The 19,201-nt window shown below is 38.9% G+C and overlaps 1 protein-coding gene across 1 annotated transcript in view; it reads left to right on the plus strand.

Annotated features, from left to right (window-relative positions):
- Positions 1 to 18,076, plus strand: part of rbm20 (RNA binding motif protein 20) — a 44,651-nt gene extending 26,575 nt beyond the window's left edge. The window contains exons 2-14 of the mRNA XM_069666557.1: positions 3,268 to 4,306; positions 4,688 to 4,752; positions 5,123 to 5,232; positions 6,330 to 6,427; positions 11,971 to 12,117; positions 12,882 to 13,013; positions 13,092 to 13,171; positions 13,268 to 13,967; positions 14,056 to 14,142; positions 14,242 to 14,827; positions 15,312 to 15,377; positions 16,283 to 16,404; positions 18,008 to 18,076. Coding sequence (XP_069522658.1) covers positions 3,268 to 4,306; positions 4,688 to 4,752; positions 5,123 to 5,232; positions 6,330 to 6,427; positions 11,971 to 12,117; positions 12,882 to 13,013; positions 13,092 to 13,171; positions 13,268 to 13,967; positions 14,056 to 14,142; positions 14,242 to 14,827; positions 15,312 to 15,377; positions 16,283 to 16,404; positions 18,008 to 18,076 — 3,301 coding nt within the window. The remainder of the gene's footprint in view (positions 1 to 3,267; positions 4,307 to 4,687; positions 4,753 to 5,122; positions 5,233 to 6,329; positions 6,428 to 11,970; positions 12,118 to 12,881; positions 13,014 to 13,091; positions 13,172 to 13,267; positions 13,968 to 14,055; positions 14,143 to 14,241; positions 14,828 to 15,311; positions 15,378 to 16,282; positions 16,405 to 18,007) is intronic.
- Positions 18,077 to 19,201: the final 1,125 nt, after the last annotated feature.

Below are 19,201 nucleotides of genomic sequence, written 5' to 3' on the forward strand. Positions count from 1 at the left end.
TTGGACTGGAAAAAGTAGCTTTCCGGCTGCAAAACAATGATGAAGGATATTTAGAAACATGGGCGCCAGCAGAAAATTACTTGAAATAAGTGTAAAAAAGAGGAATGGCCAACATGACCATAGTACTTAATGCTATTTGCTCATATTTCTGCCTCATGATCTAGCAAATGATTGTTATATATTTATTTTATTATAATTATTAATTATTACTTCCTTTTTGTTTTTTTTGTTTTTTAGTCTTGCATGATTATCTCTGTGTAAGACAAATGTATATGATTAAGTTTTTGACTGGATGGTGGAGACGAAATGGATGAGTGTATTGGTTTGGGGTGGGGTTGGTAGTCGTGGCTCTCAGTTGCATTTTGATTCAATGTAAGAGACTTGCGTCTCTCATCTTTTTGTTGTTTATGTGTGTAAGAGACGTGCCTCGTCTTTTTGTTGTGGGAAAAACAAAAAATCGCAGGAGGAGCAATATTTGTTCCATTTTGATTGTAATATTGTGCTGCAGAGATGTTCTGACCTGCACATCCCTTCTGCTGGAATGCTGCTGCTGTCCGTCATTACAACTGCTGCTGTGACCTTCCAGCGCTTTGCATTGTGGGATAGAGTAGGCGAGGTAGACTGGTCCGCCTGCATACTGGAGATTTTCTCCGAATCAGTACGACATCTGGGTGTTTTTGGCATACTGCACGTTTTGCTTTTGTTTGCATACAACATGCTACATACTACATTTTGGCCAAATCAGTACATACAGCTAGTATAGTCTGGCATTTCGAACACAGCATTGGTTACTGTTTTGGCATTAGGCTTCTTTATAAGTAATCATTTTAGTCACATTAGTTGCCCTCATGCAGTCTTTTCATGAAAACAATGTGTTAAAATGTTAGTGTTCAAATTTGTCTAGCCCACTGGCATGATTTGAGGAACATAGGTTTACAGCAGGGCAGTTTATAGCTCAGTATGAGTAATGGTTGTGATATGATGAGTTTATGATGTGACAGTGTAATTGCTAGACCACATCACAACTGCAGAAGCCACTGGACGACAGACCAGGAGGTGATAATCCTCAACAGGATTCAGTTGCACAAATTCATATTTAAAAATGTGTTTTGAAACTATTCATACTTAAGAAAGACAAACACAATTTATTTTCAAAATGTCTCTCTACATACACCCATTTTAAAAAGGCTTAATTAAGAAAGTTTCTGTAAAAATGATCACGAAAAAATAATAACTCCAGTGTGTCAGTGTCTCTGCATGCCTTCATGTATGACAAAGTTTTGTGTAACACAGTTTGGGATTTCACTACATCTAATCTGATTAGTCTGTCACCTTTCAGCGTGGTTGTTGGGACCAGGGGCTAAATAGGGCTGTGTCAGGTGCTTAACATAGATGATGTGATACATAGTTGAGTAGACTAAGTTTAGACAGCATGTGAGAGCATTCATCAGAAATTGAAAGGACAGACCAGTCAAACAGGGTCACAGCAGGAGTTTGCGATGTTGTGCTAAGTGGTTCAATCATAGCAGTCTGTGTTGTAGAATATTGGTTTGGAGAGCAGTAGGAAAATATCTCTTCAATTCAACTTATTTCTTCTTATTTAATGCATTAATGTTATGTTACACCTCAAGTAATTGAAATGTTGTTTGAACAACATAAGAGCTATAAGTTCGTAGAGCCTATAGAATAGCTCTATTATCATGTCATTGTTTTACAACAGCTATCTTGCCGTCTGAATGAAAATGTCCTTGACCTTACAGGTAGCCTTTTCAATAATGTTTGATATTGCAAAGACATAACATAGTAGAAGAAGAACTACTTGTTGTAGAAGAAATACTTGTATATTTTTCAAAATAGCTAAACTTTTGTTTTCTTTGTGAAATGAAAGCTCTTGTTTAAACAGCCCATTAACCCCTTCCAGCTGTGCAAAAGTTGTCATTGTTTGCTTTATGCAGATATTGTATGGTATATGTGTGTTACATGCTCAACATGTATGCAGAGCCACAGTGGTTACGTAGTTTGTAATGGTCTTGTAGTAATAATGGAAACTGTGCTAATTGAACCATAGCATTTTTTTTTTATATTCAGTTTTCAATATTCAATATTTATCTAAAATATAACGTTTTAGATACAAGTCACTTTTTAAGTTGACACTCTATTCACAAATATGACCATGCATTGCCCCTTCATTCCTCTCCTAGTTATTTAAAATGTTAAACCAGTCACAATCTTCTTCCAGTATCTTCCCTGACAGTATTCAGTGTATGTACTTTGTGTTGAAGATGTCCAATAGACACTTGCTCCTCTATGATACTATATCCTGTTGGAGCACTGGTTAACTTGAAAACCAAGCTGTTCAACAGTAGTTGCAGTTTTAAGTTGAACCGCCGCTACTGGCAAAGTCTGTGCACTTGTAACAGGTTTTGTGAAAGCAGTTCCCGGGCAGAATCAGAAATGACATACAATGATGAATGAATGGAAGCGACAGGATCTGATTGACAACATTTTACAAATATTTTAGCTTAAAAAACATTCAAAAATATTGTTGTTACACTGATTTGTTATATGGAGAATAGTGCCTTTTTTATTTTATCTCCCCAAGCATCTGTTCTTTCACTATTCTATGTGGTTTGATTGGCTACCTCTCAGAAAAAGTGTGAAATGAGTCGTCTCTCTGGCAACAAGCCCTGAAGACAAACCTTTGCCCCTTCCTATTTCTGAACCAAGGTCTCCTATTTATACCCTGCACCATCTTCAATTTGTGCTTTTTCTGTGAAAAGCCCAATCCCTCTGGAATAGTCTTCCTTCTTCTTTTACATTACCTAATATCTGTGAATAGTTTCAAAAAACTTCTCTCTTCTACCTAATGCCTTAGCTGTATCCTCTACAGTACATTGTAATTTTATTTAAAATTGCTAAATAACATTTCACTTACTTACTTACCTGTAGCTTGATATTCTCAATGCCAACATCATGGCAGAGGCGAACAGACCACAGAGATTGTTGAGGAAGCTTAAAAAAGAAAAAGGGAGAATAACCAAGCATGAGTTTAAACATGAGTTAATCCTGGATTGGCTTTTAGTTATTGGCAAGAGGATGAATTGCACTTCAAATCTGTACAATTCTTTAGTCTGAATCTCACATGCTTGTAAGGATGCTTGTAATCAAAGGCATACACATTAGCAGTGATGTTCTCAGTTATAGATTGACTGCAACAAGTTGAAAGTATTTGAGATGCTTGAAGTATTTCATGTTTTTGTTTTACAGCCTCAGTGCGGTCCCTGTGGACAGCGCCGACAAGAAGGGCTTCCAGGTGGGGGGCCAGGTGCCAGGCAGTGGGCCGGCAGGGCCTCACCATCAGAACCAACAGCTCTTCCTAACCCCTGCCAGCCTTCAACTTGCTCAGCTGCAGGCCCAGCTTACACTTCATCGCCTAAAACTGGCTCAGGGAGGCAATACAGCCACTGCCGCCACTGCTCTCAATCAGGTTCTGTCCAATGTTGCCATGTCCCATCCACTGTTGAATCAGCTGCGGACTTCAACTTTGGTTGGGAACCCTCAGGGTGTGCTCCCCACAGGGATGCTTGGTTTTCCGTCATCAAATTCAACCTTAGGGGCCTTGGTGGGAGGGGGGTTAAATCAAAACCCTGCGAATGTGAGACTAAACCATCCTGGAGGAGGGGGCCAACAGGGTGTGGAGTATGGTAAAAAATCAGGTCCAACTTACCCTTCTGATACTGACAGGCGTCTTCAGTACAACTTAGTTGGGGTTACATCTGCAGCATCAGCCCCTGCCAGTGATGGACAGTACTCAGTGATTAACACTCTGGCAAAAAACATGAACAATGTTGGCTTTCAGCGAGATTTCTATGGGCACGATACGCTGGGGCAACAAGCTGGATTCAGTGTCAATGAGCAAAACATTAATCTTTATAATCCCACTGGGCAAAAGGAGCAATGGAAAGGCCCCACTAACTTGAGTCACACTGGAAAGGTGGATATGGTTTCTAATGCTCCCAATGTGTGGACAGCAGCTGGGCAGCCAATCCGGTCCAGAAAGGAACTGTATAACCCAGAGGAGCCAACCCCTGACCCCAAGTTCAGTACCACTAGTGGGGTTTCCTCTTTTGGCCCAAGTAGCACGCAGGGGTTTGGGGGCTACCAGCCAGGGCATGGAAGTCAGGAAACACTATCTTCCGGTACCAGAACACTTCAACCTTACCAAGTCAATGATTACCATGCTGTCACACCCACTCAACTGCCACACCAGTGTAGCATCTGTGACAAGAAGGTGTACAACCTCAAGGTGAGTCAAAACTTCAATGAATGCATGTACATGAATAAGGAGTTGCTTGTTTCTAAACATAGCTGTTGCTGAAGAAAATGATTCACCTGCAAATTGTAAATCTATTCCCTGAGTGGAGTTGTTTGTCTTGAGATAATACAGGATGTCCTGTAATGATGTTCCAACGCTTAATGTCCTCATAAGATAAGAAGAAATGATAAGATATTTGTGCCTGAAAATACGTGATCAGTGATGTTTTGATTCCAGCTAACTACTCCAAGATATCTGTAAAATTGCTTTGTGCCATGAGCCCATAAAGAGATACCGTCGGAGTAAAAGCACTGCACTTCCCTTGTGTCCAAGCTAAGTCTATGTTTGGATGGTGTGTTTGTTTGTTTTTAGGACTGGGACCAGCATGTGAAGGGAAAACTACATCTGCAGAATCGAACGTTGTACACAAACGAAAGGTGAGTTTAAAATGTCATAGGACAAAGTTTGAAGAAGTTGTTTTTTGTTGTGAAATGTGTTCTCAAATGAACATTGTCATTTTAGTGGTAGGTGACAAATTTTGATTTTCACAAAGCTATTGGTTGCACATGGTTTATTCAGGGTTTTTTTATTTAAACTTGGTTTTTGTAATGTTCCTACTTGCTTACTAGCTGTGTTAACTTTGAATTTTTTTCTTTAATTCTATCAAAAACAAGATTTTATTTCTCTTTTTTCCTTGCTCTAAATACAGCTGTCTTAATGTTTCCATGAATATGAGCTCTGTCATAAGATATGAGTGAGCAAGGCAGGGGAGAGGCAGCTATAATCAGCCTTCTGTGATTGTTGCAGCGCTGCAGTTGTATCAGCTGGAGCTGTTCACTATGCTGTTGGCAGGCCTTTGGATGGAGGTCTGAGCACCGCAGGGACAAACTCCATGGTCTACTCTGCTGCAAGTCAAGGTACGACAACCCATTTGTAACCACAGGTGTCCAAGTTGCTAGCTATGTAAGAGTGCTGTTTTGTGAAACGGTCAGGTAGTATTTTTAGAGTTACGTGAGGGTATGAGGCACCATGTTTTAATAACTAGACACAATGTATTTTGGTACATTGATGTATGCTGTTAGAGTAAACTGTTTGTAACTCCAAAATATAGTAGACTGCGACACTACCGCAAACGTGTATTTGTACTTGTTGAGGGTTTATGACATTTGGTGCAGTTTATAACAACAAACCGATAAAGCCCATGGAACATTAACTTATTTTCTCCACTAAAAAATATTGAGCAGCTGTTCTGTATCATGTCCAAAGTATCGGTCATTCCCTCTGTATTCCTTTCTACATTCCTCCAGATTTCCCTAACGTTAAATTACTGTAAGACAAACCACTTGGAGGTGGTTGTGGCCGGCATGAAAAACCCTTGTGCCTAACGCTTATTGATAATAACTTATTCATTGAACAGGACTTTTTGCAGCCTCAAGATAGAGAACTGAGATTTAATTAGAGAATCAAGGTTATATATGTACTTTTGTGTAATCTTTTTGTATTGGTTTTTAGAGTGTAGGTGAGCGTTAGTGGTAAATAAGAAGGAAATATTGTGTCTTATTTGGAGCTGCTACAGAAACAACTTGTAAGTCACCACCATGAGCCATTGCAGAGAAAGTCTTAACTATAATTACGGCACACGCAACTAGTGTAAATTCTTCTTCTTCTTGTCTTTAGATTTAAAAGTTTGATGCATATAATAGTGTTGCCCCCCAAACTTCCATTTCAGATGAGTTTTTAAACTGTCTGTTATAACACCATCCGATTGTAGGAAGAAACCTGTAGTACCCGATAGTCACAGTACAATATCGCCTCACTTACCAGACTCATTTCTAGCCCAATTATTCCAACCTGGGGTTTTCAAATTCAGTATAAAACAAGTAAGTAAAGTAAGTAAACAAGTGGACAAAACTTAGGTAATTATTAACAACAACGATCCAAAAAGCGAATTTGGCTTTTCTCTTCATTTGGCCTGTTGTAAGAGGATAATTTTGAATACAAATTGTTTCCACAGATGTATCAGGAGCCAATGCATCATACTTGCCAGCTGCAGCCATGAAGACTTATCCCATGTCAGACACAGGATTTGCCTCACAGCAGCCAGAGTCAAAGGTCAGACAAATGTATGTTTTTTCCTCAGGGTTTTTTTTAGAGTTTGCTCTTAGCGTCTAATACACTTTTTGACAGGCTGTAAACAATGTTTGAGGATGATAAACGAAAAGCTGTCATCTTCGAACGGATATCGCAATAAACCTTAATTATTCATTGTGTCGGAAATGTTTAAAGCAATTAATTATTAATATTAACCTATATCAATGACTCCTGCAATAACCGACTGCTGGACAATGGGCAGTTTTAATTGCCGTGTCTGTGTGATGATCAGGTTGCTATGTTATTAAATGTGTCTCGTAGCGTTAATTAGGGTTAAACACTGCTTTTCATTTTCATACTGCAATTCTTCTGTGTATGTTTTTTGTAGCTCAGCAGCAGCATATGTGTGTATCATGCATAATCAATAGACCCTTAATTTGTTTTGTGTAATAAATGGACCTAGATCCCCTTGTTGACAGCTTCTGGGGCCCAACAGCAGGATTTGATTTGGCTTGACAACTAGATTCCACTCAACTATAACATAGCAAATACATTGTTGGGGCTTTGATAACCCTTATTTCAATATTTTGCTTTGTTCCTTTTTATTATTTCTGCTCGTGGACTTTATTGTATGTAAATACAATAGAAAATGGTGGTTTGTAAACAACAATTTTTAAAAAGGGTTATTCAAATTAAGTAATAATTACTACTACTAGTAGAGGTAATAGTAATAGTATTGGAACTATGTGTAAATATTTTTACTTATTTTGCCAATTTTTTTTGCCAATTTTTAACGATATTCAGCCGCTGCGCACAGCTTTAGCAGTAAAATGGAGATATATATTTTTAAAATGTCATCAGTTCCTTTTTATCGTCCTACTGCAAACATCTCTTTGGACCGGACTCAGCTGTGTCTTAAATTGTCCAAGCTTTTACAGCAGTCTCATGTTAGATAAAGCAGCCGTCCACACAAGCACATCAGACTCATGCTCACTACTACTACTACTACTACTGCTGCTGCGCACATGTACTGTCACAGCAGCGCTAACTTAGTTTTTATTTGCACTTAATTTTTCTTGCTCCGCTTGCATAACCAGTCCATCATGTAATCCCTGTGAAATGACATGACATGGTCAAAAGAAATAGGTGAAAAGTGGCAGTACAAAAATAGAACATTATAAGTGACAAACCATTATGTGGTATCCATGTTGTAAAGAAAGAAGTTTATTTAGTAATATTAAAATATTATTTTGGTGCTGTTCATTTTATCGCTCCGCCCTGCAGTCAGTTAACATCCTTAAATTTATCACTTGGCTTACTGTGGAGGCTGTTTGCTCTTGACTAGGGTTGACTTGCACCTGTTGATAGACATCCATCACGAAGGCAGGCCTCTTGAAAAGCACAGTGCATCTGATGAGCGATGAGAAAATTAGCCCCACTAAACCTGAGGAAAGCCTTCTCTGGTGCCCAGCACGCAGCTTTCAACAGTCAGTGGACATTACACGCACTGGATGAAGGAGCAAATACTGTACACACTGTGCAGGCTTTTACACTGTGTACATTATGTATTTTAGATGCAGTTGTTTTAAACTTTCTCAAACATTCCCTACCAACCCTCAACCATAGATTTAAAGTTATATCCAAAAAGATAAGTTGCTTAAATTGGATCTGTATCTGAATGTAACAGCTTTTGACTGAATCCCCAGCACATCTAACTCCCACTTGTAACACAGAAAAACATTAGATGCCATTTTAATTGCTCGACTATAATACATTTAAAAAAATCTTTAAATGCTTTCCAGTTTGTTTGTAAATATTACAAACATTTTTACAGGTAGAATAAGAAAATGGAAATAAAAAATCTACGCTTAAAAGTGAATTTAGAAAAAAGTTGTCTCGTAAAAGTAAGATTAAAATACACCAGACAATTTTGGCCGGGTAAAGAAATGTGTTTTACATCTGAGAATAAATAAGATCAAGAGTTGTTTGAAAGAATGACTGACAGAGGCTGTTCTAGATTCTGTGGCCATGCTTTATTACATCTCTCCTGTTGTAAAACCAATTCTTTCACTGGAACAAACATCCCTGATACGGATCTTTTGAACCAGCCATTTGATCCTTTCTTTGCTTCCTGTATTTAACAGAAGCCTGAACTCAGTGATGTGAAAGTCGTCTGCTTCTATGGTTGGTTATTGACAAAGGGTTTTATTATATCAGTGGGAAAATATTTATAGGCCGTGTTACATGAGCTAATGTTAGTTGCTATAAACACACACCTGTCTAAGCAGAACAGGTGGGGTTTTACAGTTTTTAAAGCCCTGTGTTGAACAAAGACCACTCGCACGAATGTACAAGCACAACCATGGGAGATGTTCATTTCTTATTTGTGTATGTACACATGAAAAGTAAAGGTTGTTCACATGAGTACCATAGACAATAGAAGTCAAACGGAAAAAAAACAATAATAGAAATACAGAATAGAATTACTACGACATGTGCACACCACATGCTTGCACATACACAGCAGCCCTTATTTTGACTGTCCAGCAGCACAGCTTGAAGTAACACAGTAGCTTCATAGGATAACACAACTCAAACAGATAAACACAGGATTACGGCTAACTGCTGTTAGGGGCATAGACCCTAAGACCCCCATGTCACACCCCCAGGCAGTGGTGTAAAGTTTCAGACTGAGAGAGTCTGGTAAAGTGATCTTCGGGATTGGCGAGTATGCGCTTCGTGTAGGAACGTGGGGAGAAACTGTGAAACCAAACTGATCATCTCCCTGGATCCTCCAACATGGATCCTGCTTTGCACAAATAAACACACACGTCCTTAGGAGAGATTCCAGCAGTCAGCATGATGTTAGTGTAACAGGGAATCACTGTGTGAGCTGGTTATTGTCCCTTACGACACTTTTGGCCCCTGCTTCGGTAGGTCATAATGTTGAGTGTGAAGGTTTCAGCAGCAGAGCACATGGCTGAGCACACTGTGGCATGAAAAGCCATTACCTCTGTTGACCGCAGTCTGTAGGGAAGGGTGCAAATTGATTTATCAATAGGTTTATTTTAAAAAGGTATTAAACAGAACAATTATCAGCCCACATTATAGTACAACTTTAACTTTAATTAAAAGTGTATTTCGATAATTTTTGATTTCCACTTCAAATGAGGATTTTTGACAATAATTTGTTGATCATGCAAATTGGCCTCACTATGATTTCAAATCAGTACTTCCTTTCATGTTTTTCTTCTTGTAGGTGTGTCTCTTTATCCTTTGAATGAAGCGGTTGTAAATATTGGCTTAGCCTGTTTGTTTGAGTAATTTAAAACCTTAAACTCGGATTTTGTTTTGCTAAGGTACTGATTTAACTACAGTTTGTTTTTTTGTGTTTCTTATGGTGACAGTGTAAATTAAATTTAAGAAGGCTCCGATGTGAAGTGCCTACTTGGGAGTAGGCAACGACATGGCATAAGTTTGCACTCTAATTTGCGGTTAACAGAAACAGCTACCGTTCAAGGCCTGAGCCAACCTTGACAGTGATATCAATGCTGTGGTCAACTGTCTGGGCTCACAGACAGACAGCGTTTTACAGATCAGACATAAGTGCGTGTAGTGAGCAAGACTCTTGTTCTCTCTCATATCCCAAGGACATAAACAGCCTATTCTGGTATCTGTTTATTGACAACAACCTGCATTGACCTTTATGTATTCTGATGTTGGCACTGGCATGGAGCAGTTAATAAAATTATCACTCTTACATCTGAAGCTGTTGATTTCAGATAGCTGGCCAGAAACCATAAAGTTATGACAGGTATTCAGTCAAAAGGATCGCACGGATCATCCTTTGATTGAGAAGGATCAAGAGTGATGTAAAAGGGCCCTTTAAAGGGAATGTATAAGTCCTCAGTTTATAAATGGCTTTTCCTTTTTTTTCTCAAGTTATAAATCGTGTTTTTAGTGAGAGACCGTCACATGTTATTTATGGACTGCTCTGGATTAGTTCTCCATGTATGTTTTGAATAAGGATACACTTGCCGCTGATTACGTTTCGTCATGCACGATGACGTGACTTTGAGATTGTAAAAGTTTCCTCCTCTCCTTTATTCAGTGTATACTTCACGGCTATTGGACCCAGTGTGAAGTTTATGGTAGTGTGAGTCTTTCTCTGAAAATGTTCCCTGTAAAAACTGAGACCCTTGCTGCTAGTCCGAGGTGAAATTAGGACCACAGTCTGTCACACACATGGAACTGTCTGTCAGGCCAGAGAAGCAGGAAGGGGAGGAGGGGCACTGGAAAAACTGCAGTTGCAGCATAATGGTTACAGAAATACGACTCTCTGATATGACAAGCTGAATTTACTACTGCTTTTTTGCAATGACGTAAAAAGGAACTTGAGGTGTCAGAGTATGTCCACAGCCAAGATGTGGATGATGAATATAGATAGATTGCCGTTGAGTTATAAAGTAGCAACATGTAGTAGGTGAATTGTTCAATTAAAATAAGTAACTGGTTAAAAAACACTACAAGTGATCGTACAGAAAGGATGGTGCATGATGGATGCCAGTCTTCTTTTCTGCAGGACTCTCAACCACAACATCTAGAGTCTGCTATTGGGGAGCTTGCACTGTAGATAATCTTTTTCTGCTTCCAAGCTTGTCATTTCTCAAAATTTTGATTTGGACAGGAATAGATGTTAAAATGTAGGTAAAGACGGAAATTTGAGGATTACTGGATCAGTAGGAAATTTGAAAAGAAGGTGGTGGAATGAGTCGGGAACAGGAATGAGAAAAAAGGACCCTTAAAACTGAATAACCTGCCAAAAAATAATTAAGCTATGAGTGGTTTGTAACCATGAGGAAAAGTAACATTTACTAATTTCCCCACTCTTCTTTTATTAAAAAGGGAGGTCACAAAACTTAGCACACTAGAGGGATTTGTTTGAAATGTGTTAAAATCTCTGGGGCCAGTCAGCCGACAAGTCTCTAAATCCAAACAAGAAAACTTTCATTATCACTACTGCACTACTGCCAAAAAGCTATTAATAGGTGCTATGTGGAGGGCTGTATCAAGAAGGGAAAATGACATGACATCCTGTGTTGTAGTGTCACATTGAAGTTAGACAGACGAGTTCCCTACAGTGTGATTGACTAACTCAAATTGTTCAAAGAACACTCAGACTTTTAAAAGTATGCTTTGTTGCTTTCTTTATGTCTTTGTATCTAGTTGAGAGTTAACCCTTGGTTACATGGTTAATGGAGGACATTTCTAGCTAAACTGGCCAAATTGAATTAAACAAATTTAAAACATGCATAGTTACAGATTACACCTTGTCTGTAAACAGCAGCTGCTTCCAGTGACTGCAGGCATCATTTTAGAAATGTTGAGCTTTGTGAACTGAAGTCAGCAATGTTACCAGATGACTAGCCCAGTAAGTACTTGTCATGGTAAATGCCACTGAAAGTGTGATTGAGTTATTTTGACTCTGGTGGTGAATGTTTAAATATTGATAGAAAGTCTTTTAGCCATCTTTGTCAACAAAAGTATTTTTTTCTTATTTGCAGCCATTTCCACCAAGGAAGGCCACAGTAGGACGAGTGGTTCACATCTGCAACCTCCCTGAAGGCAGCTGCACAGAGAATGATGTCATCAACCTGGGATTACCTTTTGGCAAAGTCACAAACTACATCCTCATGCGCTCTACCCATCAGGTACAGAGACTTATTATTTACCACTTATTGGTTTGTTATAGGTATCAATTCTTATTCCAAATTCACTTTATTGGTTATACATCATACTGAAGGGAAAATGTATTACATTTTTGGTGTTTCAAAATATACTTATTTAAAGAAGATTACCAGTTGGTTTTTAAAAAAATCAAAGGACAACTGCTTGTCAGACCTTTGGTAGGTCTAAGGACTTTTCTAAGCGGTAGCAGCATCTGCAAATGTGTTCTACTGAAGTTAAAATGATTATAGACCAAGTCTTGCTAACTGTGAGTGTTTGCACTTAGTTAATGGGTCCTGTGAATATTTTAGCTTGAAAGAAATGTGTGAAAATGCAAATGATCTTATTACCTGTGTGCATTTTCAGGAATAACACTTTTTTCTGCTGCAGCTGTTATGTTATAGCATGTACTTTGTCACAACTTAATGGCAGTTTAAGTTATACATGAAAGCTCACTCAGATTCCCAGGTATCAGTTATCAGAACTGCACTACAACATTGATATTACCCCTGTCAACTTGAAAGCATTCATACTAAGAACATGGTATTAGTAACAGGAACTGAAAGGTCTGTTCTTGTGATTTATGATGGTAATTAAAAGTGATACCTCGTAATGATGATTTTTAAAGATTCACGTGCATCCTTGCTGACATCTGAGATGTGAAGTATGTTTTGGCAGGTGTCCTGCAAGAAAGACCATATAGTGAGGCTTTCAATATTGTTTACAACAAGTTTCTGTTCCCCATCAGGCATTCCTGGAGATGGCGTATGTTGAAGCAGCCCAGGCCATGGTTCAATACTACCAACTTACTCCAGCTATGATAAACAATCAGAAACTTCTCATACGAATGTCCAAGAGGTACAAGGAGCTGCAACTTAAGGTAAGAGTAAAGAACAAAGTGAAGACAAGTTTATAGGCTCCAAGCCAACTTCTGAACTTGAATTTCTTTTCTGTAAAGAAACCAGGTAAAGATGTTCAATCGATCATCCTGGATATCAGCTCTCAGCGGGAGAGGGATGAAATGCAAGAACATGAAAAGTAAGGACACTTTATATTCCTCTCAGTCCGGATCGTTTGCTTTAGAGCTTTGGAAGTTTTCTTTAAGTAATCTACCATGTTATCATTTCCCTCCAGCTACATGCCAGAGAGAGCACGCTCCCGCAGCCCTATCAGCCGCTCTCTCAGTCCTCATTCCCACAGCCCCAGTTTTACATCATGCAGCTCAGCCCACAGCCCCCAGGCAGCAGCATGCAGGGGTCCAGAGAGAGGCAGCAATGGCCTTGGTCCTCGCCGGGGCTCTTGGGATTGGTCATCACACTTAAGAAGGGGTGAGGACGAAAGGGAGAGAGATGACCCATGGAGGAACGGGGGAAATGGGGATGATGATCGGCCTAACGGACGGACAGGCGACCGTTGGAAAGCGTACCAGAAACCTGTTGATCATGTCAGCTCGAGATCTACAGAAGAGCGAGGAGGAGGTGAAGGGATGAGGGGCAACAGAGACTGGCACCCACGAGGCAGCCCTCAAGGCATGGCCTTCAACTCTTACAGGAACATGGAGGACGACTTCTACATGAAGGAACAAATGTACAAGTCTGAGAAGCCACCCAGACCTTCATACCAGAGACATGATCCTAAACCAAAGAGGAGGGATGGAGGAAGTGACTACCACAGCAGATCGAGGCATTCTGAGTTTGAGATGACTCAGGAGCAACTTCGAAGGACACTAGAAGACAAGAGGCAGAGTTCACCAGGGAGGGGCCGGAGCAAAAAGACAAGCAAGAGGCTCACCACTGCTGATAAACACGAGAGAGAAGATGCTGCTGAAAACTCTGTAAGTAACTTTTATAATGTACATGACTGTTGTAAACCAGCTTTACGCTGCACACCCCTTCACTTGACTACGTTATTTCTTTTCCCAGGATCGCCAGTCAAAAGAAAAATCAGTTTCACCTCAGCAAAGCAATAAGCCAAAAGAGTCTGCTGAATGTATTAAAGATAAAGACACTGTACGTGAGCAGTATGGTCTCCAATACACATTTATTCACATTTAGCTTATTGTAGATGAAGTACAAAATTAACAGTTCTTTTTTGCTTAATTTTCAAAGGTAAAGGAGTGGGGAAGTGGAGATGACACTGATGAAGAGTGTTGGTATCCTAAGAACATGGAGGAACTGGTCACTGTAGATGAAGTTGGGGGAGAAGATGATTCCATTGTTGAGCCAGACCTTCCTGAGCTGGAAAAGTTTGTGACCTGCCTCAAAGAGTCTGCAGAGGAGGAAGTTTTGGAGGAGCACATATTAACACCTACCTCCTACTCCCTGGAGGTGCAGGAGACATCTATCGACAAGTCCAGCCAGGAGCAGTCCTGTACAGAAGCTGGCGACCAGACGGAAACAAATGTAACTGAGAAACCAGGAAGTGGTATAACTACAACCAGTCCTGAGGCCCCGAAACTCAGTCCTGTGGCTCCTGAGCCAACTATTAATAACATTTGTGACTTTCCCAGTGAGGACTTCAAGGCTGCACTGGAGGAAACCTGTTTAGAGGATAATGAAAACAAAAGTGGGCCATCAGACGAGCCAATGGAAAATCCTATTCATGTATCAAAGGACAGCAAAACCCTGGATGTAGGACAGGTCACTGAAACTATCAATTATGGTGTTCAACACAAGGATGACGGTCTAAAAAAAGGTACTTTTCAAGTCAAATATTTGCAGAAGAATGTCATGAGATCATGTGACAGTTACATAAAGCATTGTTGCACACACATTTAGAGCAGTCGCAAAATCACATTTTATGTACAGTAGTTATTGGGCAAACATCTTGAGTTTTTCTGTAAAATTAGATATCATTTTCTCTCCCTCACTCGGGTTTGCTCCTTGTTGAATGTACATCATGACTGAATGTTAGTTAATCATGACTGAGCAACACTTTTCTTTACAAGCACAGTCGTTTGTACCCTAACCTCGACAGCAAACAAGAGTTTCTATAGGATATAGCACAACAAAATTGTCTGTAGCTGACTCTAGGCAACGATAATTATTCAAACTAAGGAATATAAACATTTCTTATGGGAATTATTGTTGCTAAAAGCTTGTAAGTTCATTAGAGAATAGTTAAGAAAAATGCATGTTTTTGCATCCTACCTTTCTCACATTCTGTTTGATGTTTACAGAGATTGAGGCCCTTTTGCCTTCTCAAGAGCAAGACAAAGCTGTCAGTGAGCACAGCATCCCTTTGGGTGAGCATAACACACTTTATTATCTCTCATTTAAATGTTTTAAAGTACACTGAAATAAATCACTGAGGATCTAAAATTCTTTATTAAATCACAGACAATCCATGGAGTCTTTAGTCTGTCCTAAGATAAAGTTGCATCATGAACACCATTAATAAGTGTACTGACAACCTGTTGCATTAGCACTCTAATTGCCTGGAATTGCTTGGCCACTTGCTGACCTATTTCCGTGAGAAGGTTGTGAAACGCACCCCTGAGAGATGTGTATTTATATTATCATTAGGGCTAGAATGACACTGCAGGCAGAGCACATGGGCCTGCTGCATGGAGACTTACATAAGCCTGGGTACATTGTAATAACAATAGGCCTAAGCACAGACACAAGAGTGTGGTTATTTCTGTTGTATGATGCCCTGAGAACGCCTGTGTGTCCAGAGCTAACTGTGTCCATTGATAGCATGGCTGTGACAGATTTAACCCTGTTGACTCATCTGGCTGTTGTTGTTGCCATGTGTCTATGTCACATTTATCTGGAATGGGAATGTTGACAACCAGATAAGTGTTTAAATGTACTCAGCTGAATAAATTAAGGCGCATATTTGTTCTTGCAGTCTAATTTCATGTCCTAAAGGTGTAATTGTTCCAGAATACAAATAAATAATGGTTTGCAGTCACTAAAAGCATTGTGAATTGCCTGACCGCTATTGGTCCCATAATAAGTGCTGTTTTTTGAGAGGCTTATTTGCATGGAAACAAATATTTCCAAATTTAGCCTGCAAACACAAAAGCAGAGCTATTTTATTCCCGTGTATTTTCCCCTTAGAGTACTCCTGCATTAATTATGCTCTCACAAATGTGATTTTTTTTTTTTGAATAAAATTATAAGTGTTGTGTTTGCTGTCAAATAGGAGTGGAGTTCATCGTGCCAAGGACTGGCTTCTACTGTAAACTCTGCGGACTGTTCTATACCAGTGAGGATACTGCAAAGAGCACTCACTGCCGCAGCACTGTACACTACAGGAACCTACAGGTACACACTGCACAGTGACACACAGTCCTGATGGCCTATGATCTAATGCTGATGACAACGTTGACAAGATGAATACGATGATAATCCACAGTTTATTTATTCTTTCCTCACTGACTCATATGAGCATGCCAGTCCTTGCTGTGGTAGAGATGTGTATGCCCGTGCATTTGCTTTCACTTGTTTCTTAGCGACTGTAGTATCAAAAAATAATTTGTGCATGCGTCAGGACTGCTGGGGTGGTCCACTTACAGTGTGGTCGGTTTTACACCACCTGTTTCTGGGTTTGTGGTTAATGTCCTCACACTAACACATCCTGGACATGCATTTTATCTTAATTTTATTTCTTATTTTCGGGATCTTACTTACGTTTTTTCCTAGACTGGAATGCAAAAGACAAAAGAAAATGTTCGTCGACATTAGTGTAGCCGTCAGTAATTTACCGCACTGCATAGAATAAAACTGTTGGTTTTTTTTGCACTAAGAATAAAACTTTAATGTTGTCTTTGTGTTCTGTGTTGTTGAGTTTTAAATTTGTGTCTAGACATTTTTTTTTGCTAAATTGTTGTTTGGCAACAAGCACAATATCCGTAAAACAATAACTTAATTCATATGCAGCAGAAGTAATCATTTATGTGTTATTAATTTTCGTGATTGATTAAGTCATTTAGCAAGGGGAAAAAAACAACAGATAAATCAAAAAAGACAAATGCAGTCAGGTTCAGACAAACGCAGCAATAAGTACTGACACATCCTCGTGCACACAAAAAGATGAAAAAGAACAAATACACACATTGCATGCCACCTTGCAAATGTATTAGGTTTCTTGTTACGATTTGCCATTCAGCACCAACTCGTCTTGCATTTGTCTCGTCCCCTGCGGCGCAGCTGAGGGAAGCAATTCCTTAACAGTTGATGGATTGCATTGCAAGGGGGAAAAAATGTTCAAACATGTGTGCTGTCTGTCAAAGCTCCGTGTGTATGAGTGGTGTTACACAATTATAGGTTAAATTGTTTGTTTTGCTTTATTTGCATTTGAAGATAAGCACAATTTTAAAAAATCTTTGTTTGTCGTTATTCTTGCTTTAAATTAGATATCATCAATTCAGTTTAGTTTCACTTTAAATCCCAAGATAAGAAAAGCCTGTTACACAAAACAAAGAAAAAAAGCCTATGGCTTTTTATTCTCAGATACTTGAGTCAAGCTAAATGGATAAAGTTTAACCAACACAGTTATTGTGGGCTAATGCTGATATTTTTCAGAGTGAAGCTCATTATTACTGATAACATATGCTGATTCTTAATACCTGGATTTTACAGATATCTTAATCAGAATTTGTGGAAAATCATCTAAAAAAGCATTTGGATTCCTGCTATTTGCAGTTCTTGTTCATCACACTAATGATCACTCAGCTGAAAACTATTATAACATTTATAATAGTTGTTACGTTGCCATAAAAAGTCCATCAAAATGCTGCTTTCCTTCTCAAATGTCTCAAATGAAGAAAATACTTTTTTACTGTCAAATTATTTTATTTGTATTTCCCATAATATTCATTGTTTTGGATTATAAAGTTTTTCTTTTTCTTTTTCCTTTTATCCACAGAAATACTTGTCCCAGCTTGCAGAGGTGGGTCTGTCGGGTGCACTCGCTGACCCCCCAGCTGCACAGTAACATCAGCCTGACCGCTCGTGTCTCGTACAGCGAACAGCAAAGGAGGATTCATGGATGTCCGTTGTATAAGCAAGTTTTGGTCACTACAGCAAGGATAATTTGTCACAGGGAAGTGAGACAATGTGGACAATTGCACTGGTTTTTATATTTTGGGTGGTGGGGTGCTTGGATATCCCAAACATTTGATGCTCTCAGTATGGTACATGCCTTAAGTGTACTGTATACTGAGGAAACAATATTGAAATACAGCTTTTTATGTTCATCATGTTTTTTACAGTTGATTTCATTGAATTGTGTGTCTCCGTTGTTTTTTTCGAATAGAAATGTATTTATAATGATGTCTCAAAACTGAGAGGGCAAATTTTTACTGAATGGGCGTATTATCATTTTTTGAGTTTAAATCAATCACACTTGCCTGATCTAGTGATATAATAATGATACATACACAGTTGCAAAATGACTTGAAATATGTGCCAAGTAATGTTTTTACTCAGTTAAAAAACTGAAGCTGATTCTCAGGTTTGTTGAATTTCTTGAAGAGTTTAATGTATAACTTAGTAAACAACATTTTCATTTTTATTTATATCTTGGGCTTTAAAGGCTCCTGCTGCAATATATCACTTGGATTGATGATAATGCAACTATGCAAAAGGTCGTTCGTTATCATTAAGTTTAATGTTGGATTTAATCACAAGAAAAAAACAGTTTCATTTGCCATTATTTGTAAATGCCTTAAATAATCAATGCCTTTAACTGGACCATGTATTTAATTTATCAGAGTTAACCATGCAATGTTTCATGTTACAGTGATCTGTTCAGAACCATTATCAACCCAGACTCTGTATTTATATACTGTGAAGACTGAACCTGTGACATCAATGACAGTGCTGTTTTATTTGACTAACTTTTCATATGATTTCTGATGCAAAAACTTGAATAAACAATCTAAACTTTTCTCAACATATAATTTGTTGTCTTTCTGTCGATTGAACATTTTGTCGATTATTACATTCTTACATCCAATGTCGGGGTTGGTTTGTGGTAGGATTGGAGCGTTGTAAAAGAGCTCCCCCAAGTGTTGAGGCAAAAAACACACTTGAGTTTAACACGTTTTTTGCCATATAG

Source organism: Semicossyphus pulcher, unplaced genomic scaffold (genome assembly GCF_022749685.1).
Source record: "Semicossyphus pulcher isolate SPU_LCO1_2020_fin unplaced genomic scaffold, fSemPul1.0.p SCAF_17, whole genome shotgun sequence".
Taxonomy (NCBI): Eukaryota; Metazoa; Chordata; class Actinopteri; order Labriformes; family Labridae; genus Semicossyphus; species Semicossyphus pulcher.